This window comes from Channa argus, chromosome 1, assembly GCF_033026475.1.
Source record: "Channa argus isolate prfri chromosome 1, Channa argus male v1.0, whole genome shotgun sequence".
Classification (NCBI taxonomy): domain Eukaryota; kingdom Metazoa; phylum Chordata; class Actinopteri; order Anabantiformes; family Channidae; genus Channa; species Channa argus.
In genome coordinates this window covers 26174779-26201565 of record NC_090197.1, presented here as the reverse complement: position 1 = coordinate 26201565, position 26787 = coordinate 26174779, and the positions used below count along the sequence as shown (strand labels likewise).

The following is a 26787-nucleotide window of genomic DNA, read 5'->3' as shown; positions in this document are numbered from 1 at the left end:
AACACTACATTAAACTAGGTTCTAGATTCATAGTCCTCTCTGTAGGTCGATGCAATTCAGTGGTTATACTGTACATTCTGCATTTACTAATGTAAGGTTTAAAGAGATAAAACAAGTCTAAGGAAGCACTTTGATTTTACATTTTCTAGGTCATCAGAAGCCTGTCTGTTCTCTGATCTGACATGGAGGCAATAAAGGGAAGCTCAAATTGTTCTAATATAAAAAATATGATTTTTTCCGGATTTAGTTAAAATTCCATCTGGAGGATTCTGGACATTTCAAGACTGCCAGTACTAGCTTGGAGCAGCCCTCAAAATAAAACATTGCAATATCCAAAATCTGGATAATACAAAGGGCATAAATTAATCTCTCTGTATCAACCATGGACAGAACCTTCTGCATTTTCTTTCTTTGTCCTTTCGGCTTATCCCATGAGTTTAGGGTCACCACAGCAGATCATTCTTTGCATGTTGATTTGGCACATTTTTTATGCCAAATGCCCTTCCTGAAGCAACCCTCGCCACTTTCTACTGGGCTTGGACTGGCACCTGCCTTACCACCTGAGCTACAGCTGCAAATAGACTAAAATTATTAATTTACATACCAAAAAAGTAACAACATGAAGCTCTCATCTAAGATCTAACTAATGCGTTTTTCAAGTGCACTTCATTTCTTTTGTTGTTTTTTCCTGAAACATTTTGTGGTGTGGGATGTTTGCTTTGAGTACTGAAGTGTCATTTCACATTTTAATAACCTTCCACAACTACAGGAGCTCAGCTGTTGCAGCTGCTAAATACATTTTCTCAAATAATCCTGTGTTTAAATAAAAATGCTCAAAATCCTGCTTGATCATTCTGAAGACTGCATATCAAAAACTTGTTGGTACAGGTTAGGTGATGCAGTAGTGCATGCAGCTGTTGAAACTATCCAGCAGCTTACTTTTTTCTAGAGGTTGAAAAAAGTTCAAATAAATCCTTTATTAGCTGTAATAATTATAGCTGTTTGCAAAAGAGATGCCACAACATGAAACAGATCATTAGTATTAATGTTATGGCTGCTCAGCATGTTATATTAGTAGCATCTGCAAATGCGCTCAAAACTCAAAATGAAGGTTTTGCAGAATGGTCACACCTCTAATAATCACATTATGTCATGAACTAGTCTGTGCCCTTTGACTAGTTCCACAGTGCAGGACATAAACTTTTAGTGAGGCAGTTTTTAGTATTTATGCTACAAGCCATTGGGAGTGTCTGTCTGAGGATCTCAGAGCAACAGAAGCCTTTAAAATGTTTTGTGTGTTCTGCTTATTTATTCCATATTCCATTGCATTTCATTTATTTCATGTATTACTTTTATTTATTCTCTTTTGTCAATTTTCTCATGTTTTATTAATCATTTTTATATCTGTATTTTTATCTAAATTGAATTATTTTTTGTTTTGTTTTATATAATCCTTTATTTGTGTGCATTAGTCTCACTGTCTTATAGTCTCACTGTCTTATTGTCCTCGATTGATGTGCCTTGTTGTCAACTCTTTTACTTTAACTCTTGTTTTGTGGGCAGTGTTTGCACTGTTTTGACTGTGTTTATCTTTATTGTCTTTGCTTTGTACACCCTTCAATTTCCAATCATCTGTAAAGCACTTTGAATTGCATTAATCTGTAGAAAAAGTTGCCATATAACTAAAGTTTTGACTGATTCTTTGATAGACTGATTGAGGTCATAGTAATATCTGGTAAGCCCTTCCAGGTCTGATTGCAGATCTGTGTGATTCCAGTGATCACCTGATTCTGACAGCAAACCTCTGTCAGCTCTAATATTCTGACAGCAGTCAGACATTTACAGTGCAACCTAAATAACTTTAAAAACTCATTTGTGTGCTATGTTGCTCTGGCTTGTCGTAGCTGTACATGCTGGCTGCTGTCAGTACTACAAACCCGAACAAAGTCAACTTGACTGATGCTGAGACCAGATCTCATATATACTCATGGACTCAGAGCTTAGTAAATATGTATTTTCCTAGCTGCTTGCTGTGTTTACATCTTCAGTTTGATACATAATATTGCTTGTTATAGTAATGTAAAGGATTTAATTTTAGGATTGTTTCGTATTGCAATGGACTGCATTTTGTTTCAACTGGATTATGTCTAAAATCGAGTATATCTGCCAGTTTAAAACTGCAGCTACAAGTATGATTCTTTTCAGCTACAGTAACATACATCCAACAAATAATAAAGATGAAAATTAAGTAAGATTGCTGAGTTCTGAGTGCATAGAGCTGCTGGCCCAGCAAGCAGTGCAGATGTACTGATTGCTAAGAGCATGAGCCGATTAGCTGATTTGGTTGAAAATAAGACTGAATTATCTCCGATTGGTCAATGGATTGTTAAGGTATTGTATATATATATATATATATATATTGTTAAGGATTGTGTCAGACAGTCCAAATGCAGAAGAGCAGCAGGCAGAGATATGAGTTAAAGAGAAGTCTAATGTTAAAAAAAGTCAGTCAGGTGGTGACAATCAGCAGAAAAACCCACAAACAGGGTCAGGAGACAAGCAATGGTCAGTCCATTTTAATATTCTGAGTCTAAATGCATGGACATGGGATGCAGGAAACTGGAATGGCAAACACAGATCCATAAGTAGAAAAAAATAGGTAAACAGGTCAGGAAACGATCCAGTTCAAAGAAAATCACCAATTTCGGGAGTTGGTGGGAGGAGTACAGGCAGGTGGTGGTATCGTATTTCGGGGAAAATGGGCAGACAAATTTTCCTGCACATGAAGAGAAGGTGCCACTGCGGAGGAGAAGGGCCAGGTGAGTGGGTGAATAATGTACAGAACAGGAAAGTTAGGGCAGAGCCAGCTATGGCCATTTAGGTGCCCTAGGTGTGATTACGGTTTGGACAACAGCCGTATGACAGAGCTTAAAGGTATTATTGTTAAAATAACAATAAAACATTAATAAAAATTAAACAAATAATTAAATGAAATAAAACCTGTTCAGGTTTTGTACAAATATTTAGAAAGTCCTGACAGCTTCAACAATATAAATACTAAAACAGGTGCTAATCTACTATATACTAAAATTAACTAAATTAATTTTATTTATTGTTTGAATTTTCTTTTCTTTGAGGGCTTGCAGCAGCAACCCCTCCAGCAGGTGTCGCACTAGGTGACCGCCTACATGGCCTGTGCCAAGAACTGGCTCTGAGCGAGGGCACGTGGTGGAAAGGCTGGAGAGACTGTGCAGGGGCAGACATTTATCTTATTTGTTTTAATGTCCTGCAATAATTACATATTTAAGGAGAATACTCCCAAACTGAAAAAAACGTTACACGCCAAATGCTCTGTACTTACTATAAATTACTTTGTTGCATCCAGCACTGGTCCAGCAGGGGGCTCTACACTGAGACCTGTTGTGCATGTTATCCTGATTTTTCAGTGTGTGAATAAGCCACACAGCCTCTGCTCCTCCTAACACTTCCCTTTTGCCAGCAGAAAAGACAACAGGCAAGCCAACTAGCCTCTTCTGAGCCTTTTTCTTCATTTCCTCCCTGTCCCACCTTTTCCCTCAACACCCAAATGTTTATTCCTGTATAAATTTTAACTCTCCATCAGCAGCGGCACCATCCTTCACACGTTTTTACATTCTTGCGCTCCTCCGTCGTCACATCCATGTCTTAGACCTACCAATGTCACAAAAACATTCTCGGAACTCACAATACCCTTTTCTAAAGAGAAAACCTCAGTGCCTTGCACTACCATGTAGGTTTACTGCATCACCTTGAACTGAATTAAACAATTGAAGTTGCTGTTCATCTGAGGCATATCTAAGTCTGACTCCATAATTGGCTGCTGTAACAAGGCATCAGAATTCAACTCCAGACCTCATATCTGCTTACTTATAATGAACTAATGGGAGAACAACACACGTAAAACAGAAAGGCTGAGCAGGCAATTCTCCAAACATTCTTTCTTCATTAAAAAATGGTCAATTCAGAAAAAAGGGTGTTTTCAACCAAACTTTTAAAATAAAGCTGACTGTTCAAATAAATATTCAATCACAATTACTATTATTTTTTTTTAGATATGCCATACTGGTGAACTGAAATATGCAGGAAGTGTGTGTGTCTGTGTGTGTGTTTGTGTGTGTTTGTGTGTGTTTGTGTATGTGCGCACCTGCTGCTAGTGTACAGATAGCCAATGAAAGTAAACGCCAATGAAAGTCCTACACCGCTAATGTCGACTGATGATGATTGTAACATCTGTTTAACAATTTACATTGGCGTTAAAACAGAGTGGATAAGAGATATGATCCCTCTTAAATCATCAGAAACCTCATCTTGATGTGGACAAAATTTTCACAAAATACCCTTCAGTTTAACATTTTGGGAAATGCAGTGTGCTTAATGAGTTATTTCTCAGTCTGATGCTGTGTGTGAAGTGCACAGCTGGGAGTCAGGATGTGGTTGGCCTAGCTTGGCATAAAGGTGGAGCAGGCTCAGAAAAGGCATGTTTCCTATAAAGTTGAGCTGTTAGTGTTCTTTACCTACATCTACAGTAGACTCTCACTATACATCCCAGATGAAGGTGGTGGAAAGGAAAAGAGACAAGAGTTCGGTGTGTCAGAGAATTCTCCAAAGGATTTAATAAAGAACCAGATGTAGCTCTTAAGAGAGGGTTTTCACTTCACAGCCACTATATTGGTGGGGTTTTGTGTGCCAAGGGGATTTTAATTTTATGAAAATAGAAAGAAAACAAAGATCATCTTGTTGTTCTGAGCTTCAGTTATTCAGCAGTGATACATTTATTTATACACCAGACAGCCCAGAGAAAGGGGGAGAGATGAGCTGTAGATCTGAGAAGTGAACATGGATGGAAAACGTGATAATTGATTGTGATAGTGTACAGGAAAAATGGATAGAGTGGGGGCAAGCTGAGACAGGATAAATTGGCCATGGACTGTAATTTTAGGGCTGTAGTGGGTGAAGGTAACACATGATGGAGGAGAGAGCAGTCACACTGAAGCAGATGGAAAATGGGTGAAGTAGACTGATGACAGCTCTAAAGATGGAGAGCAGCTACGATGCCCTTTTTCACCCTTAGCCCCTCACTCACTTCCCACTTCAACAAGGTGATAACAACTGTTATATGAACCATAATGAAGCTGATCCATTTATAATCTGTTTATAATTGCAGCATGAAAATAGAAAATAGGGCTGGCCTGATTGTGACATGTTGATGGGAAGAAAAAAAAACAGCTACAGAGAGGACAGTGTGTGTGTTTGTGTGCTCATTCAAAATTCTAAATCTTCAGCTCACATAGAACTCTGTGCTAGTTTTAAAACATACTGTATACTTTGGCAAAGACAAAAAGGAGGCATATTGCTCTGTGATGATGGATTCAAGAATCATACAGTTTTTGAAGAAATGACAGCTGCACAGACTTTAAAGGACGCATATTATGAAAAACAATGAGGCATGTAAACTATTTTTTCCCTACCACACAGTAATAACTAACACCCCACTGCTCCCACTACACTCAAAAACAAAGCAACAACACAATAAACTGAGTATACTGGGTCTACTGTATGTTAGAAGTGGCTGAGGCTGGATGTAGATCCACTTGGTCTGTGTTTACACTGGCTGATGATCCATCATCTTCTCTATCAGCAAACCTTAGCATAGGACCTGTACATTAAAGATTAAAGTTAATTTTTATGATACATGATACTTTATGTATCATGTTGTATTTCATTGTTACCACAAATTCAATTATCAACCTGCTTTTACTTTATTTTACTTTTATTTGTCATATAAAATTCTTTATCTTTTTGAAATCTTTCAAACCAGGTAATTAGGCTGAATTCCTCACGCTGGAACATAAAGATGTAGTATGAATCATTTATCCTTTATATCACAGAAGGCATCTGGCATTCATATAATCATTTTATATTTAACATTATTGGAAATTGTGTGATATTTTTAGAGTTTAGAGTTTCTCAATATTTTAAGCTGTTGGTTAAGGATACAACATTTTAGTAAGTCATATGTCTGTAAGCAGGGAAAGAGATGTACTCAGTTGGACCATGTTGGTAGTGGGGGCAAAAAGCAGTGTAAGTTTGTTTTTTTTCTAAGATAGCAAATCAGTGGAATTAGTGAATTAGTAAGTATTCTCTATTGAACTAAATAAACAAAATCCTTTTTCTATTTTCACCTTCTTAGCCATATCCATGAGAAAGGGATAAAAGGGATCAGTACCAACTGTACATGGGAAAACTGCAAGCAAAGTGAAGAATTTACTCAAATTAATAATAATATTGTTGCCAATAATTTGCATAGCAAACTGTTCAATCAATCAAAGAATTTCAGTTGTTTGTGCTTGATTATTATTACAAGATCTTGGTAAAAAATTAATTCTCATTCCCGCCTTTAAATACAGTTTTCCTCCTGTGCTTAGACGCTTTTGTCCACTCTGACGTCACATTTTCAAAGCAGTAAACACACAGGCTTTAACAGAAGCTCACTGCCCAAAACAAAACATTTTGTTTGCAAAATGCTCTAACACAAAGAGAAGATTAAAAACATGTAAGAAATAGAAAAAACATACAACAAAATATAAATTAAATCTTTCAATATTACATGGTTATTTTACTAGAGAGAACAAACCCTGCTGCTCTATGGACCTGCACATTTGGGCTGTTGAATTTCCTATGAAATTCCTCTGTGCAAGTTTTTCTGCATCCAACTGTTGATATGCAGACCTGTACAATGAGCATCTACACCAGACTAATTCGGACACTGCAACTTTGGGTCAGGAGGTAGAGCGGTTGTCCACCAATCCCACAGTTGTTGGTTCGATCCCCGCCTCACAAGTGTCCTTGAGCAAGACACTGAACCTTAACTTAGTTGCTCCTGGTGACTGTCGGGCAGTCTACATAGCAGTTCCTGTTCGGTGTGTGAGTGTTTGTGGTTGTGAGTGTGAGTAGGGGAATAAGAAGCAGTATAAAGTGCTTTGAGTGCAAATAGGTAGAAAAGTGCTATATAAGTGCAGACATTCCACCTAAAATCCAAAACTGTTTTGTTTTTCACTGCATCAGATGTCGTTATTTTTTTTTTTTATTGTTCAAACACTTAACACTGTAAATACAGAAAAAAAAATTATGACTGTAAAAATTCAAAATAGAGAAATGAAATACTCTGACTTTGACATTTAGTCCATTAGGCCATAGGTTCTCATAAACAACACACTGACTGTGTGTCAGACTTGCAAATATCAACACAGAGGAGCATCTGTTATAGAGGATAAGGACTGATCACTGATAGGATAAAAAAACAATGTGTGAAACCAATCAAAAAGTTTTAACACATTTGCAAAAGAAGACTTAATGATGAAGATCAAATGGATCCCAATTCAAATAAACACATCTTAGCAAATAAAAAAAAATTGTAATATAGACTTTCTGTTTCTACAGTACCTTTCACATACAAGTGTCTCAAAGTCCTATAAGAAGCAAAAAACTAAAACAAATGAACTTAAAACAATAAATAAAAACTGAAAAAACTAGAACTAAAAACTATATTTATAAAAATTACAAAAATTATAAATTTTATAAAAATTAAACAAACATTTTAAAAACAATGACACATCTTTAGTTATGGATAGCAGCACATAAAAAGGTTTTTAGTTTAGTATTCAGAGACTCCAGGGTGTTTGACTATCTAATAGTGACAAGAAGATTATTAGATGGAGAGGAGCTCGATAGGAAAAGTCCCTTCCATCAGCTGATCTTTTCTTAACTCTGTCTTAACTTCACAAGTTCTGACAAATACATTGTTGCCATTTAAAATCAGCTCTTACCTGTACAGGAAACCTATGAAGTGATGTGAGGGTCGATTTAACATGATTACGCCTCCAAGTTCTGCTAAGAATCCTACCTGCAGTTTTTGGGACCATCTGATGCTCAAATATGGTAAACCTGACAGCAGGAATCCAGGCTAGATGTTACAAATGCATGAATCAATGTTTCAGCATCACTAAGCGGAAGAAAATATCTAATTTATGAGGGGAAAAGAGCAGTTTTGGTGCTATGCTTAATTTAAAAATAAGGATGATGAAGATCACAATAAAAAGATTTAAGATTTTTAACTGTATATTTGTGGGAAACAACATAATTGTCAAAGGTTACTATAGATTGATCAGTCAAATGTCTGTTTTTAGCTGAGCTAACCACAAGCATCTTTAAAGCAGGCTTTTAAAAGCAGAAAGAACTTCAGAAATTCAGGTCCAGTATGTGTCAAACTTATCCATTCCAGTGATTACCATCAATCTTTGTAGGGACATGTAGCTGAGTACCATTATCATAACGATAAAAATTCACCCCTTACTTCCTGATGATCTGACCTATAGGAGCTAAATAAACAGAAAACAGAAGGGGAATTTTTATGCTTTCTAGCAACTGATTGTTGAATTGAAAGAGCTGGTGCCCTCCTACAAACACTCCACCAATCATGATCTCCCATGCTTTGGGCTGAAAAACAACCACAAAAACAATGCACTAACTAGCCAACAGAGTCTTTGGCTCACTTGGAGAATGCCTTTTCTCCAAGTGGCCATCCTGTGGCTGTTTCCAGCAGAGAACCAGGCCTCGGAGTTTTATGACTCTAATCCCAGTTGCTTCAAATATGACTGCAAACTGCTCCAGTGCTTTCAGGGTCAGGTTGAAGTAAACAGAACCATATCAACAAGAGCAGCCCCCTAAACCGGACACTCTCCTCTTACCTCCTGCACCTCAAAAACTTGGAAAGTCCATAACTATCACAATCAGAAATGGTATGACAAAAAGGTGTTTGACTTCCTGCTGAAAATATGGACAAACAATCACCTCAGCTTGTAGCATTGGCCACGGTATGTTTCCCAGGAGATTCCCAGAGGGACATAGACAGGCCTTCTCCAGGTAATAGTTGTGTGTAATGTTTTAACTGTGGTTTTCAAGCCTTTTACACCAAGCATTATGTTTTTCTTCTTTGTGATTTATTATTTGTAATATTATTAATTATTACTTAGCTTTTTCTTCTTCACTTTGATCTTATTCAAAGTTTTCTTCTTCTTCTTTTTGAAAAACCTCCATCATATGGGAGTAATATCTCAGTGATCAATATGCAGTTTAGAATTAATGACAGCAATGACAAATATTGGTACAATGACATTTTCAGACCTTTGTGGACACTCACGGTTCCGAACCCAATTGCTTGTGTAGGAATGAGGCAGTCCATCCAAATCTGTTGTAAGTGTGTGAATGTGGATGGCAGGATTACACATTCCTATCCTCCCACGCATGATAAAACAGGAGATGAGCAGAAGACGGAGGCTGTGATGCTGTGAGGTGTCTGGAGATATGAGCTCACACAGGTCTGTGCTGGGAATCCTTAAAGCATCACAAACGGGCTTAAACAGGCTAGGACTGGGATACAAATCATCTCCAGACAGGATAACCCTGTCATCGACACACAAGTCACCCATACTGATTACATGGCCAGTAGCCAGTGCTGGTTACGTTAGCTTCTCTTAATGAATTAAACAGAAGCAGTTGAAAACTGACCTTTATTGTCTGAGTTAATTATGCCTTTTCTCTTATTTTTCTAATGTACATTTTTAGCATTTACAATTTCCTTTTAAAAGTTATTCACATTACTATATCCCACCTATTTTCAAAGTTCAAACATACCTGCTTTGTATATCAATGGAACCTGTCTGGCCCCAGCTATTATAGGAATTTAGAATAGGATGAATGTGGCCCTGAGGCTAAACCAGCTATGGGCCCCCTAGCTCCCACAAACATTGCAAATGCAGTATAAATCCAATAGGGATATTAAACCAATAAATATTAGAATTACAAAGACATTATTTTACATTACACAGAGGGGCAACTGTGGCGCAGGAAGGTAGAGTGGTTGTCCACCGGTGTATGAGTGTGCGTGTGATTGTGAGTGTGAATGGGTGAATGAGAAGCAGTGTAAAGCGCTTTGAGTGCCAATAGGTAGAAAAGCGTTATATAAGTGCAGACCATTTACCATTTACTATTTACATTAGGATCAGGATTGTTAAAATTATACAAAGGGCACGAAAATGTTGGCACTGGTCCTGTATGGAGTTAAAACCTGTAAATAGCTGCGAGGGATAAAAATTTGTTACAACATTACACATCTTTATTTTTATTCTTTTGTTTTATTGTTTGGTAAAATCGAATAATAGATACAAAGCATTTGCTATTGACCGCTATTTTCTGACTCAGTATGGTGATAAAAGCAAGTAGGGTAATGGCATTTTTCACATAATGATGTGATAAAGCAGAGAGAATAAAGCAGTGTTTGTAGATGAATTGGACTGTTGATAAATGAATGACTATTGTGCAATTGTGTGACTCACCCCTCATTTCAGAGACTTTTACTTGACAGCTAGCAGAAAGAACAAATGATAAACCAGCAGTGCTGGTGCAGGATAGCAAGCTGTTGCTGTGATAGTAGAGCTGCAGCAGCTAAAGCGGTGTGGCAGCAGGATAAGTATATTATGGCCATTAAGAGACTACATGTATCACCATGGCACAGAGAGTTGAATGGTCAGCTCTTTGGGGTCTCAACTATTTACCTAGCACAGAGGGTGCCATCTGTATTTCTGTCAACCAATCAACGCTCTAATTTACCCTGCTTTTCGATTACCGACACAGGGACCTTTCTGCTGCGTTCATGAGCATGGGAAAATGGAAAATATATAAATCCATGAATGGCATATTTGTATATTAATGAATATAAAACACACAGAATACTTGGGGCGACTATGGTGTAGAGTGGATCTTCTGGTCACATGTCAGTGTCAAAACACTGAACCCCAACTTAGCTGCTCCCTGTGAGTGTTGGCCATATGATTGGGAGTGCGAGTGTAAGAGTGTGAGAAGCAGTCTAAAGCACTTTGACACAAATAGGTAAAGTGCTATATAAGTGCAGACCATACACCCTTTTCATAGGATGTATCTTGGAAACAACCTTCTTTCAAAAAAAAGGTCCTGACTTATCTGAAAATAAGTATGTTTTCTGCCCCAGTAAGTTTTTCACCCAACTCTGTCTCTTCTTGCTATTTCAAACTGCTTGTAAGATAAGTTATAGATAAGCCCCTCTATTAAAAAAGAAAATAGTAGAGCTCTCAGGGAGACTTTCAAGGGGCCGTTGAGACTCGCAAGACAAGTGTTTGAAAGGTAGAAAATTATTTGCTTGCGCAAATTATTCATGCTTATTCTGGCTTTACTTTTATATGTCAATATGGGCTAAAGTAATGGCGCCCCAGCAAACCAGACCCCAAGTTAATACCACAGTACTGTGATGCTGGGAATCCCACAACCATTGGGAAATTCAAGTATACGTCATCATCTGCGCTCAACAGTTCAAAATGTAATGTGGTGAGCTGGCTAACATACTTGCCAAATTCATTACTAACTCAAAAACTGAAACTATTTAGTAATCTATTAACACTTGAATTTACTCACATGGTTTTTAATTTTTTATATTTCTCAAGAGAAATTGTTAACTACCTCTGGATAATTTGCTAAATCTATTACAGATTTATCCTCAGACATTTTTGCTACCAACAGTTTAAACATTTGTTTTGTCCAACATTTTGGTCAATGGACAAGTGCTTATAAAATACAATTTCCATTGACCTCAGCTGTACTTTTGTTTTGGTGGTAATTAGCACATTAGGGCACGTTTAAAGCCCCACTGTGTTTCAGAAAGACTCTGGCATACACAGCCCATGTTAGTTTTTTGTTTATTTAAATTGGAATAACCCCCTTATTTGAAATATACAGTGTTCTATTGGTCGAATTTGGTTTAACTGTTTGTAAAGCTTATTAGATTGACCTTCTAGTAATAGCTACAAACCGATATGCAAACTGTTGAGTGCCGGTTTAAACAACTTTTACTAAAGGAATTGAAGGCAGCATCGCTGGCTGCATCTCTCAGTGACGTCACCAGAGAGTGAGGGAGTGGGGTGCGGGAGGGATGGAGCTACACTGTGCAATACAGTTACTGTATGTGTGTTTTGTATCTGTGTGTGAGTACACAGCACCGTGCTTTTACGAACAGCTCTACAACCGTCAGTGAGCTGACAGGATTTAATTTGGGCCACAGAACAGTCGTGTTTGGAGCTCATCGGAACGCTTTCCGGACTAATTGTCTGCTGAAAGCACTTTTCCACTCTCTGCTGCACACACTGGCGCTTCATTTCTAGTCTATGGGAACCTGCTAACACGGCTGGAGACTAGTATGTGTGAGTATGACATGTTGAACTTTGGTTGTAACATTGTAGTTTAAATTTACCGAGATGACAGCGGTGTTGTGTCACTATAAAGGCTAAAAAACACAAAAGCACACATTTAAACACTATTCATTCACATGTCAGATCTTTAGTTTGAATGTAATATTGCTACACTGCTAACCACAGGCAGCGCCATGTTTTCATACTTCCATGATGCTATTTAGGACATTTTCCAACAATTTAACATAACACATTTGCTAGCAACGTAGCCCTCGTAGCAGTTTCTCGTGGACACAAATCTACGTTTGCACGTGCGCTCTCATCTTTCGCGCACGCGAATTCCGCGGCGCTGTAACGCACGCGGAACCGCGCGGCAATCCCTAGTGCGTGTCATTCTGAGAGGCTTCACATTACAGTAGGCTAGGTGTAGGCTGTCCTCATAGTCATGCAGTGTGGTCCATTTCTCTCCCTCTGTCATCAGTGCTCGGGCTGGAGGTCTGTAGCTTCCAGCTCTGATGCCAGCAGCTTGTGCCAATCAAGTAAATAACTAGTCAGTGACAGGTTGGCAGAGACACACGAGCAGCTCAAGCGTTGGGAGTAAGAGTTAATATTACATTTTGTAAATAAACTTATTAACATTTTACTTATATAAATCAGCACATCCCAGCACACACTGACACATTTTATGTGTGTTGTTTGGACATCCTACACAATAGGCTTGTCTAGCTTCCAAATGCCCTGAACCGGCCTCTTTGGTGTTACCTGATCATCATCTGTTCATGTTCCAGCGAGATGAAAATATGTCACTACCATTTCCAGCAGGCTTTCTTTAGATTTTCTACAAAGGTTTGTGTGTACTGAGTGGATTCTGCATTTTGTACATCCTGGGTTTATATATACATTTTTATTTATTATTATTTATTATTATTATTATTATTATTATTTAGTTATTATTATCCGGATTTCTGACTTCTTTAAAATGTATCACTTTTAAAAGTCCTGATCACTAATTATGGAAAAACATCTTTTTTTTACTTCTCATTTTCCATTTTATACTATTTTCCACTTGTAAAATTAAATTTTCAAAATGCTATTTTCAATTTGTGAAATGACATTTTTATTTTCACACTGCACTGTTGGGAAATTAGTAGGTGTGGCTAAAACTGGACCTGAACCTTCTAATTGGTCCTGCAACAATTTGAAGAAAAAAATATGCTGTGGCTCTCAGACTTGGTGGTTCTGCTATCTGTCTAAATTCAGACACAAGTTGCTCCTGTTAGGTTAGACCTTGCCTCAGGTAACAATAAGGTAAGATAATGTTATGTAAGTGTAGACCATTTTTCTATTCATTCTTCCCTGACATCCACAAATCACATACAATATCCCAGCAAATGGTTTTACCTCTCCTCATGTCATAGGTAGAACAATCACCGGGCTGTATGCTTAAACAGTAACACAGAATGCATAGTGTGAGCAGCCTGTCACCAACAGCTGCTGGAGAGCCAGCTTTGTATGTGTACAGGTGAAGTTTGCTCAATAGCTCCCCCAGTGTTAACAATCTGCAAAGGTACATGCAATTACAATTCCATATCAACCGCATATTTAGAAGATGGGCAGAGTGCAGATGGGGGAAAAAAGTCTTGTGTAGTGGATTAGCATGTGTAGCATTGTGCTGTCTGTCTACAGTCAGTGATCATAGAGGAGAATTGCTGTGCAGTTGTATGTTTATAAGTCCATTTCTCAGGTTAGTTTTTTACATTTTATATTCCATTTGTTTTTACGCTAACCTAATAGCATGATAAACCAAAACAAAATGAAGACTTCTTTGTTTAATATAACATTTTTGTCCTTGGACCAAAGCTAAAAATGCCCAGTAACTTGCCCAACAGTTGGATTTTATTATTTTTTTTTTAAACTTTGGTTTTTATTCTATTGTGCATATATATCTGGGGCTTTAACGGCGTGGATAGTCAACCACAAAAGAAGACAACCACTCCCTCCATCTGAGTGAGTAATGGCCTTTGGTAAGATTGGTCATGATGGTATTGGTAAAAAGAAAGTGTTTTAACAGCCAATAAAAAAAAGATAAAGTGATGTTTCCGCAGCATGCTCACGCTCATCACAAAAAACATAATCCACACTAATGAGGACTGAATGATTTTTTAAGTTAAAATAATGAGAGGCTTTCCTGTGGGCTTCACATGCAGAGGTCTGCCCTCCCTTTCTTGCAAAAGAAGTGAGTGAGGGGATGAAGAAAGTTTCAGACACAAACAGACACAGACACACAAGGTTAACCTCAGTGCTGCTTATTGTAATGTAGTGAGCAGTGAGCAGAAGTGAGCAATATTGAAAACCAACACATTCACAATTTTCTTTGTCTTAACCCACACCACCCTCATCTAAATTGGTATCTTCTATATTCAGATTGACTAAACATACCTGATCCAGGTAACCAGAACTGGATAGGGCAGGGATATTTGGAAAACATGCAGAGCATAGCACCAGGATTGCGAACCCCTGGTTTTATATGCTATTCTGTGCAATGCTGGATATTTTTATGATTTAGAGCTTGTTTGCACTGCTTTAAAAAAACTAATTATTTTCCTATATTGTTTTTTGTGTTACCAACTATGTGGTCATAAGGTTAAAACTGCTGAACAGTAAAATCTGAATATGATCACCTTAGTGAATAATTTATTGCGGGATATGTTTAGACTGCCTTAATTTTAAATACATGTATCTACTACTACTATAGTAGTATAGTACTATAGTACTATAACAAACTGTCAGGTAAGTGGATACTTAACAAAAAACATGAATACATATATTATCGTACTGACACGCACAACTGTAGTGTGTTGTATAAACACAACATAAATTACAATATAGTAATAGTAAGTCTTTACAGTATTAATCACACTGTGTAATTTCAAGTCTCTCAGAATTGGAAGGACTTGGCAGAGGACATATTTAGCAGCTTGGGAGCAATAGTTGTTCAAGGGAGGCTTTTACCATCTGCAGCTGGACTGTAGAACATCCTTCTTCCTCTTCATTAGTAGTCATCAACTCTGGTCCTCAAGAGCCCCTCTCCTATACTTGTTTTTCAGCTAACCCACTGCTGGATTACCTGGATCATGTGTGTTACTTTTATCAGAATCTAGAAGTAGTGGGTTGGGCTGAGATAGTTGGATAACAAGCAGGACTAAAGTTAATGACCAGTGTTCTACAGCTGCAGTCCTAGTACAGTAATCATTAGTTAAACTGTGGTATCATCTGTGTGCAAAAAAAAAACCTTCTAAACTAAATGTTAGTATTATTTACTCCTACTTCAGTAAAAATAAGTTAAACATGAACTGATGATGTGGCACACTTCATATGTCATACTTCGATCTTTGGGGTGACTGTGGTGCAGGAGGTAGAGCAGTCATCCTTCAGTCCCACAGTTGTTGGGTTTGATCCCCAGCTTCTCCGGTCACATGTCAAAGTGTCCTTGATCAAGACACCAAACCCCAACTTAGTTGCTCCCTGTGAATGTTGGCCAGCTGCATAGCAGCTCCCACATTGCTGTGTGATTGTGACTACAAATGTGTGAATAAGAAGCAGTGTAAAGTGCTTTGAGTACCAATAGGTAGAAAAACACCATATAAGTGCAGAGCATTTATCATACAGTGGTTAGATACAACAATTTTATTTAAATTAAGAAAAATGTAGCAGCTATATAAATCTTTTCACTGAATCAGAAAACCTAAATGCTGTTAAACCATTAATTGATCCCTGTAATTTATTTCTTCATATTGCATTGCAATTTTAAAGGATTTAGTCTGATGGTTTTGAAACCACCTGCATTGTACTAACAAGTGTTACTGTATTATTATTAGATTGTATTATCTAGTATATTATTGTAATTTATAAGTATTAAAAAGAAATAATATACTAATAAACATTATAAACTGTAAAAGTTGAATTAAAATAAAAAACACACTTGTCATATGGTGAGAGAAAATATTGATCTAAAATATACAAATAGACACATGTTGCATATCAATAATGTGCTGTTAATTTGGGCATATATATCTGTTGCATGTAAACCTAAAACTGAGTCATACAGTACACACAGGAGTCTCCATTGTGTTTTGTTTAGTGATGCGACTAAAGTGATAATGACTTGTGGATAGACAGCTGCACGGTGATTTATGTTTGTACTCTTTTATAGCAGTTTGTACAACTCCAGAAATGTAGTACTGTATGTGCAAGATCTCTGCTTTGCTTAGCTAGTGGACTGTAAACTTGTGTGGAATGTTTTTTTATGAGAAGCAAATTCGGGCGACTGTGGTTCAAGGGGTAGAGTGCTCATCCACCAATCCCACAGTTATTGGTTTGATCCTCAAATCTTCTGGTTACGCCCGTGTGTGTGATTGAGAGTGAAAATGGGTGAATGAGAAGCACTATAAACGCTCTATAAGTGCACAACATTTACAAGAACACTTGTGTGTACATAGAAAACAGCTTCATTGCATTTAAGTTTTGTTTATGTTTTTGCCTATAAGCATAAAAGCCTTCAATCACAAAGTTTTGACCAAGCATTTAAATTTCCTACTATATAAAACCATAAATATCATCTATACTTAATGCTCTTAATTCTAATTGTAACACTGTACACTATGTACAATTTAACTTCAAAACCTCAATGAATTCTCTTGCTTTTATCTTAAGTGTTAATGTGTTACATGGGTCAGCATGGGCAAAATGTAATGCTGGTGTAGCTGAAAACCATTTCATTCAAAAACCAAGGATTGCAACTCATCAGAATCCAACCCAAAACTTCAGACTGAGAAAAACCTGCAATCTCATTCAACCCCAAAAGGAATGGCATAATGCATTAAAATCTGTCTGTACCTTTATGCAACAATGATCCCATTAACTACAACAATAACACAGAGAGACATACACAGACAGACAAACATTCACAGTCGCTTTCACATCTTTGGGTAATTTAGAGTAGTCACACTAAATGCTTGTCTCTGTAGCCTACAGAGGCTGTTTTATTTCTAGCATTTTTGTGTTTTTTAAAATACAGTGTACATATTTCCTTTATATTACAGTTGTATTCTAATAAATAGACTGAAATAAATGTATATGGTAATCATAGCATTGTTAAAACAACCAATCGTAGGGTGGCCTTTTGCACTGTAAGTAAGATACTGTAAGTAAGCAAGGCTACTACCTCCACTAGTCCATATTTAAAGTGAACAAAATTACAATATAAAGGTGTGTGTCTGAAGGTGTGGTAATCAGGGTGTCACAATGCATACTGGAACAAGCTTTAGTCAACTATAAGCTTGAATAGAGTATTGCTCATCATGTAGTATTGTTTAACAAATGATTTTCCCCATGATAGCCACTTGTCTGTCTTCATTCTATTTATTCTGTTGTTGATTGCAAGTCATCTGTATCAAGTAAGCCTATTATCTCCTAAAGGCTGGAGCAAGGTTCTATTATGTGATCCCCATCATCAGTGATTGTTAGTGATGGTGGAGATCTCAAATTGCTTTTTTGCCATGAGACACTGCATGGACATGGTATTCTAGTCTTCATATGGTATTGTAGTCTTCATTAAAGTAGGATTTTAAAAATACTTGTGTAAATGTAAAATCTTTTTGATTAAAATAAGTCTTGTTTGGATTAGACAATGTTTTGTGAATATTGAAATACTGGTAGTACAGTCAATGAATCATATCTTTAATGATATGACATTCAGCGTTCAGATTCTATGTACCTGTTTTGTTTTTGCAGAGCATATTTAAATTTTTTTTTTGTATTTTACACCAGATGGTTATTCTATGATGTTTAAAGATGCTAAAGAAGGATCTGGGACATAGCATTATTTTTTGTGTCTGAATCCAATAAAGTCAAGTTAGGAAACTGAGGAAAGTGATATACAACAGACCCTCATTATGTCTTTTCTTGAGAGCAAACCTTTTACATTTCTGGATTCACTCCCACAGTTTTTCTTTGTAAGGAATATTTTCACATTTTGGAAAAACACTGTTCAGAGCTGGAGTCAAGACATAGTAGTTAGCCTACCAAAGGTTTAAGCTAGCTGAAAATGAAAAATAGACCTTCCAAGTTTTTTCTAAATCTGTATAAACAGAAATATAAGTTACAGAAATTAACCGTTGTGGTTATAGGAAGTGTTAAAAGCTAGGATTTATTTCTCCATCTGCCCAGACTTTCTGGATAGCTTCTCTAAAACAGCATTTAAAAGCTGGATTTTAGCTATGACAGTCAGTTAGTTTCAGGACATTATATCGGGTTCATCTGTACAATCTAATACAATCCAATACAGCAGCTCTTCCATACATTCTGCTTTCATAATGGTATAATTTCAAGTAATCAGTATCAAGTATCAGTTGAAACTGTCAGAAAGGTAATATTTCTACTCTCCCTATATTATTGAGGTCATAGTGGGCAGTGGAGTCGTACTGGAGTAGATTATAAGACGAGGTTGTTCTAGAGTTATAGATGTTATCAGTTATTTAATAATAAAGGCAGCTCTATCAAGCTACAAACCCCTGTGTTGTGAGTTACTTGATCAGCTATTGCAAGTCTGATATATCTCTGCCCTTAAATACCCACTTAGGAAAATCGAATTGACACAATATATTACTGCGGTGACCTGGTGCAGTCTCATTGTGAGAACTTTGCAGTGGTATTTTATAAGTACTAGGTAATATGAAATGGATCCTGTTGCTCATTAATTTTATAACACTGTTAATTCCGTAGATTCAATTCAATGTTAAGCCAGAACTGCCAAGAGTCTTTCAAGAAAAACAAGATTCAAGTGATTAAGCATTTGCTTTGGGCCACATAGGAACCTTTAATATAGTAAATGATCCAAATGTGCTAAATGTTCCTTTTTAATGGGCTGCAAATGTAATTGAAGGCCTTAGTAGAATGGAGGTCGTTGCGGGATTGTGATCGGGCATCTGTGTTAAACATCTCTGCATAGTTCATTAATGCAGGACAGAAGAAATGCAGAGCTATAGGAGAGATGTGCTGGAGAAGTAAATAGGGGGGTAAATGTTCAAGAGCATATCCCAAAACTCAGTTTTACACGTGGTATTAAAAGATGTTTTAATAATATACACTCACCGGCTGCTTAAGCACGCCTGTTTAACTGCTCATAACACAATATCTTGTCACTCAATCACATAGCACCAAATCAATGCATTTAGGCATTTCGACATGGTCAGAATGATCTGCTTCAGTTTAATGTGAGTATCAGAATGGGGAAATAACGTGATTTCTATTGAGTTTGAACGTGGCATGGTTGTTGGTGACTGGACTGTCTAAGTATTTCATAAACTCCTTATCTACTGGCATTTTCATGCACTACCATCTCTGTGGTTTACAAAGAATGAAGAAGAGAATTATATATTTAGTGAGCAGCAGTTGTCAGGGCAAAACTGCCTTGTTGATTGCAATGTTCAGAGGAGGCTCAGAGGTTTGAGTTAATAGAAATGCAACAGTAACTCAGTAACAACTGAGAACTCAGTTTACAACTGAGCTACAGATGTACATCTGTGAATGCACAACTTCACATTGAACCTTAAAGCAAAATCATGCCGGATGTGTCATGGGCACAAGCCCTTGCCTCGTAGAGAATAGGTACAAAGTTGTGATTGCACACTAGTACCACCAGTTTTATTAGTTTTACCATCTAGCCAGCAGAATAGAGTTGTTGTTTAGTTGTGTGGACAAATTCAAGGAATAATTAGCAGTGGTTTGTCTTTGTAGGAGGGGCTGGAGGTATATAAGGCCTGCAATAGAAGCTCCTTGAGAGATTTTGTTTTGCTGCAGTTCAGAGGTAAATCTGCTGCTAGCTGCCTAGTACCAATGGGCCTAGCTTTGTTTTTCTTCTCTGTTAAGTTCAGTTTTTTTTTTTTATTTTGACCAATTTTAGGTTTACTTTGTTGTTAATTTTAAAATATTTTTTTTGTATATACCTTCCCACAAAACTAGTTTGAACTGTTGTTTGTCCGAATTACTCTAAATAAATCTCACAGAGTTGAAGTACACTCCTGCCTCCCTGTGAGTGTCCTCCACCACACAGGTGCCACATCTGTCAGCTAACAACAGGAAACTGAGACTACAATTAACATGGTTTATCAATAATGCCACAGCCTACCTGAGTATAGTTGCTGATCATGTCCGTTCCTTTATGACCACAGAGCACCCATCTTTTGATTGCTACTTCAGCAGGATGATGCACAATGTCTGAAAGCTAAAATCATATAAATATGGTTTCTTCAACATGACAATAAATTCACTGTACTCAAATAGCCTCTAGAGTCAACACATCTTAGTCTAATAAAGTATCTTCGGAATGTGGTGTGAGAATTAGATCATGGACATGCAGCTGAAAAATATGCAGCAACTGTGTGACGTTAGTATGACAATATGGAATAAAATCTAGAAGAAATGTTTCCAGCACCTTGTTGAATCTATTTCATGACAAATTAGGTCAGTTCCAATGGCATATTGGGGTCCAACTTAATATTAGCAAGGTGTACTTTACCTAATAAACTGCCTGGTAAGTTTATTATTGTTCTTATACCAATACATCAACAAACAAATTTAGATCTTGAAATAACTGAGTAGTCAGGATTTCGAAGATGACTTTAGAATGTATAGTGTATCTTTTCAATAGAAGATGTGGCCGTGATAAAAGCAAATGGCCCTTGAGATGTTCTGTAATAGTGAAAGTATGTAGTGGGAGAACAGGTATTATAGCTGACTGCTGGGAGATTCAATTTAGATTTAAAGGCAAACTGAGTGATGTGTTAAACACAGTGATGATCAGTATCTGCTCAAAGTTAAGTGAAATATTGTAGAGATCGAGACATATGGGAAATGGAACCTTTTTATGTGATTTTTAGAAAAATCACATAAACAACCAAGCAGATGTTAAAGCATGCATGCCACTGTTTTGACATATGAGATCCTAATATTGCAATACTTGTCTAGTGAAAGACATAAACAATAATCAGCTGGCCATTATCTAAGGACAATATTTTTTTCTGAAATGCTGATGACATAAATCAGCAACTTTTTTGTCTAAAAAGTAGTGAAATGCAAGTACAAATTACAGTAAGTACTACTTCAGACTATACAAAAACTACAAGTACTGCAGTAAAGAAGTAATTTCTCTAGGCATCAATCTGACTGAATGACTGAAAACAATAAAAAGTTGTGGCATTTTAAACACTGTTGAACTACTGAACTTAAACTGAATTTAGTATTTGGTTTTAGAGGACCCAAGTAAGCAGTCAGCAAGAGGAGGTTACAAACTAAACAGGGTTTTTTGGAAGGAATTGAGAATGAAAACTGAAAATCGTTCCTTTAGACATGTGGAAAAGACATGTAGAAAAAAGTAAGACAGAGTCCAAATGTGGGGAACAGGTAGAACAGAGAAACAGGAGTCCAAACAGGGTAAAGATTTGGATGTTTGATGTACAGAAGCATGCAGGGAACTGTGCAGAAGGCCGTGTTAAGTAGACAGTGGTACAGCTGAAAATAATCAGTGCAGAACTGAAAGACAAGAGGTAGGCTGAGGGGCTACAAAATAAAAGTTTGGAACAGGAAGTGAAGCTGGGTGAAACAATGACACACTAAATCTAGGTAACAGGATTGTGAATAAATAAAGTTCTGTGGAAATCTCAAATGTTTAGTCCTTAGTTTATTTCATGAACAGATTTTAGGGGGAGAACCACTTTAAATACCTGATTTGAGGATTTAAACCTTTATTTCTTATAATAACAAACTGACTTTAATTAGTACCAATAAAAAGAAACTCTTTGGGACTACAAACCAGAGAAACTTAAATCCCTTCATGTGTGTGCTTTAAACTGCTTTAAACTTTCAAATGTGAAAAATATAGCAAAGATAAATGTCTAGTAATTAATAAAAAGGTACCAGTGGAAATTGGACTACTGTTGGTCGAAGAAGGAAAGGAGGAAGGCTTGTTCGTAAGCAGAGAGAGAGAAGATGAAAGCTAAGAATGTAGGACTGACAATAGGGACTTTGAATGTTGGGACTATGACAAGGAAGGCTAGAGAGTCGGTTGACATGATCCTGAGATGGAAGGTGGATATACTGTGTGTCCAGGAGACCAGGTGGAAAGGTGGCAAGTCTAGAAGCTTAGGAGCAGGGTTAAAGTTGTTTTACCATAGGTCAGATAGGAAGAGAAACGGAGTAAGAGTTCGTTCCCGAAAGAGGAGTTTGTGAGGAATGTTCTGGAGGTGAAAAGAGTATCAGACAGGTTGATGAGTCTGATGCTGGAAATTGATGTTCAATGATGTTAGTGGTTATTCCCCACAGGTAGGATGTCAGTTAGAAGAGAAGGAGAAATTCTGGAGTGAGTTAGAAGAAGTGATTCAGAGCATCCCCAGAGGTGAGAGAGTCGTGATTGGTGCAGATTTCAATGGACATGCAGGTGAAGGCTGCCTGTGATGGGTAGATTTGGTCTTCAGGACAGGAACGCAACACAACACAACGCAAATTGTGGTAGAATTTGCAAAGAGGATGGAAATGGTTGTAGTGAACACTTTCTTCCAGAAGAGGCAGGAACATAGGGTTAAATATAAGAGTGGAGTCAGAAGCACTCAGGTGGACTACATCTTATGCCGATGTTGTAATCTGAAAGAGATCGGTGACTGCAAAGTATTGGTAGGGGAAAGTTTAGCCAAACAACACAGAATGGTGGTGTGTAAAATGACTCTGGTGGTGAGGAAAATGAAGAGGACAAAGGCAGAGCAGAGGATAAAGTGGTGGAAGTTGAAAAAGGAACAATGTTGTGTAGTTTTTAGGGAGGAACTAAGATAGACTCTGGGTGGTTTGGAGGTGCTTTCAGATGACTGGACCACTACAGCTAATGTGATCAGGGAGACAGGTAGGAGGGTACTCAGGGTGTGGGCAGGAAGTAGCAAAGATTAGTAAGAGTGAAGTGAGGAGGACGTTGAAGAGGATGAAGAGTGGAAAGGCAGTTGGTCCTGATGACATACCTGTGGAGGTATGGAAGTGTCTAGGAGAGATGACAGAGTTTCTGACTAGTTTGTTTAACAAGATCGTGGAGAGTGAGAGGATGCCCGAGGACTCGAGGAGTGTACTGGTGCCTATTTTTAAGAACAAGGGAGATGTGCAGAGCTGTGGCAACTACAGAGGTATAAAGTTGATGAGCCAAACAATGAAGTTGTGGGAATGAGTAGTGGAAGCTAGGCTAAGGGCAGAGGTGAGCATTTGTGAGCAGCATTATTGTTTCATGTCTATAAAGAGAACAACAGATGCAGTATTTCCTTTGAGGGGACTGATGGAGAAGTACAGTGAGGGTCATAGGGAGTTGCATTGTGTCTTTGTAGATTTAGAGAAAGCGTATGACAGGGTGCCAAGAGAGGAGCTGTGGTATTGTATGAGGAAGTCTGGAGTGGTGCAGGACATGTATAAGAGCTGTAAGAGCGTGGTGAGGTTCAGGGTCAACGGTTCAGAGCAGCTTAAAGTGTGGAAAAGAGGGGAAGGTGTGTGCAAGCAGGTTGGAACGGGTGGAGAAAAGTGTCAGGTGTGTTATATGATAAGAGTATCAGGAAGAATGAAAGGAAAGGTGTTCAAGACTGTGGTGAGACCAGCGATGTTGTTCGGCTTAGAGACAGTGGTAGACAGGCAGAGCTGGAGGTAGCAGAGCTTGAGATGTTGAGGTTCCCTTTGGGAGTAATGAGGACTGATATGATCAGGAATGAGTACATCAGAGGGACAGCTCATATTAGATGTTTTGGAGATAAAGTTAGAGAGGCCAGATTGAGGTGGTTTGGACATGTTCAGAGGAGAGACTGTGAATATATCGGTAGAAGGATGCTGAGGTTGGAGCTGCCAGGCAGGAAGTTTAGAGCAAAAAGGTTTATGGATGTTGGAAAAGAAGAAGCTTTCAAATGTAGTGGAATAAAAAGTACTATATTTCCCTCTTAAGTGTAGTGCAGTAAAATTTATGTAAAGTGGAGATAACCCAGTAAAGTACCCCAAAAATATTGTCATCTGGCTTCAAACAGAACTTGTATGTATGAGCTACACAGAAAAGTCCCAAGTTGTGAAGAAGGAGAGGCACCTGGTAACTCTGTCTTAAATGGAACAATATACAGTACAACCATAATAACAATAGTCATTAGTCTTTTTTTATTTTATTAGTTTTATAAATTATTTGAAATTTTCTAAAATATTTTATTCCAGTTTAAATTTTTTATTTTTTAAATTAGTTTTAGTTTACATTAATAACCTTACTGTATGCCCAGTTAGATCTTAATATTGTGACCATTATTATGTGGTGACCAAGCACTTGGTCACATTTTTATTTTCTTAGTTTTTTATTTTTTAAAAGGCTCATAAAGTTATGATAAACCATGTTGTGATATCAACTTTCAAAGAACAAGGTGCTATTCAGAGCTATTCACATTTTAGCCATCTAAAGGCTCGTAATTGTATTGCTTAAGTCACAAACGGAGATAAGTATTTATTTATACATTAGAACTTATTTGCATGAAATTGTCAAAATCCTTAGGGAAAATAATGGAAAATACATACATTTTGACTATTAAAAATGTGGAGATGGGGAAAAATATGGAAATTTGATACTGTTATAAAACAATGTAATAAAGTGCACTGTGTGTTTGGTCTGTTGTTATTTACTGAGGAGCCTCATTACATTAACAGTTGCCCTTTCTGGTTCTTCACTTATCAATAGCTAGCTCAAGTGTGTGAACTGGTGCACATGTAAGATAAAACTGCTGATGTATTATGTGGAATTTACTCCAGACACATGGCCAAGTGCTGTTGTAGCTTCACCAGAACCCTAAAACTGCTCCCTTGCTTATTCAAATGTGGTGTTAGCAGCACCAGAAACTCCTAAATCTGTCTTAAAGACATCTTGAAGTATGTCCCGAACTGACTGGTAGAAACTATAACTCTTAAATGCAGCAGTTAAATTCTGAAATTTCCCCAATTCTTCTGAGTATGGAATGCACTCGTTTAGGTCACTACCACTTTGTGTGAAAATCATTTTCATAGTGAGATTTATTTTTTCAGAAGCTCCTTGCAGATTTGCATTTATGTGAATATTTGAGGTGCAGTTATTGGGAGCTAACTAATGCTGAATAAATCAGCAGATAATTAGATAACGTTTAGACTTTCTAAACTTTCCACTGCAGTTATGTTGAGTGCTTTTTTTAGTCAGTCTCATTCTCTCAGTCATAACAAATTTTTTATATGGACTTGCTTGCTTGTGTAGTTGCCCTGAGACAGACTGCCGACCTGTTCAGAGTTGTCTGCACAGGATGCCCTTCTTCACACAACCCTCTGCATTTATACAGACTTGGCACTAGCACAAGAATACTCTGGATTGTGCTCCCTTGTGGTTGCATACTCTAAGATATAAAGCAGATCAACGTTATACGAGCTGCTGCTGTCTGAGTGTTTTGAATCTCTATGTGTGTAAAATGAATTACCAATTACTGGCGTTGCAGGAGCTAGACAAGATCTGTCTTTTTATGTTAGTTGTCCAGGTTGTCCTACCTCTTACCTTATAACAGCGGGGACTTTGAACTGTCTGTTTAGAAAAAATAAGCAATGTGAATGTGTCATTGTCGACTCACTGTTTTCACCTATTCATCCATCCATTATCTAAACCGCTTACACTGTTAGGGACACATAGGTGCTTGAGCCAATCTGCTGTGAGGCAACTTTCATTTTGGACAGGTCGCCAGTCTGTCTCAGGGCAACTACACAGCCAAGCGGGTCAATACAAAAAACAGTAAATCCTTAATAAGATTATTTCTTGGCAAAAGTAGCTTCGCTTCACAATTACACACACACACACCCACCCACCCACCCATATATGTGTGTGGGTGGGTGGGTGGGTGTGTGTGTATAAACTTTTGCTTTTTCAAGATTTCACTATAGCCTCTTTTCATTGTTGTTGTTTGTTGTGGGGGGTTACTCCCTTCAGTCTCCTCTTTAGAAGGTAAAATTCATGCTCTATAGGTTTTAAGTCTGGAGATTGACTTGGCCAGACTAAAACCTTCCACTTCTTGCCCGTGATGAATTCCTTTGTTCTCCAGGGTCATTATTTTGCTGCATGATGAAGGATCTTCCAATCAGTTTGGATTCATCTTTCTAAATTGGCAGACAGAATGTTTCTGTAGACTTTTGAGTTCATTTTGCTGCTGCCACCATGTGTTACATGAATGAAGATTAATGAGCCTGTCCCAGAAGAAGCCATGCAAGCCCAAGTCATGATTATGTACACTGTTTCACAGATGAACTCAGATGTTTGGGATCGTGAGCAAATTCTTTATCTCTCCAAACTGTAGCCTTTCCATCACTGTGGTTAAGGTTAATCTTTGTCTAATTAGTCCTTAAAACTTTGTCCGAG

General features: G+C 37.6%; 1 protein-coding gene across 2 annotated transcripts in view; it reads left to right on the top strand.

Moving 5' to 3' along the window:
* The first annotated feature begins 12057 nt into the window (after positions 1-12057).
* The window catches only part of gabbr1b (gamma-aminobutyric acid (GABA) B receptor, 1b), a 159300-nt gene continuing 144570 nt past the window's right edge, over positions 12058-26787 (top strand). For both annotated transcript variants that reach the window (XM_067509892.1, XM_067509882.1), the window contains exon 1: positions 12058-12326. In XM_067509892.1, the coding sequence (XP_067365993.1) occupies positions 12323-12326 (4 nt within the window). In that variant the 5' untranslated portion in view covers positions 12058-12322. The remainder of the gene's footprint in view (positions 12327-26787) is intronic.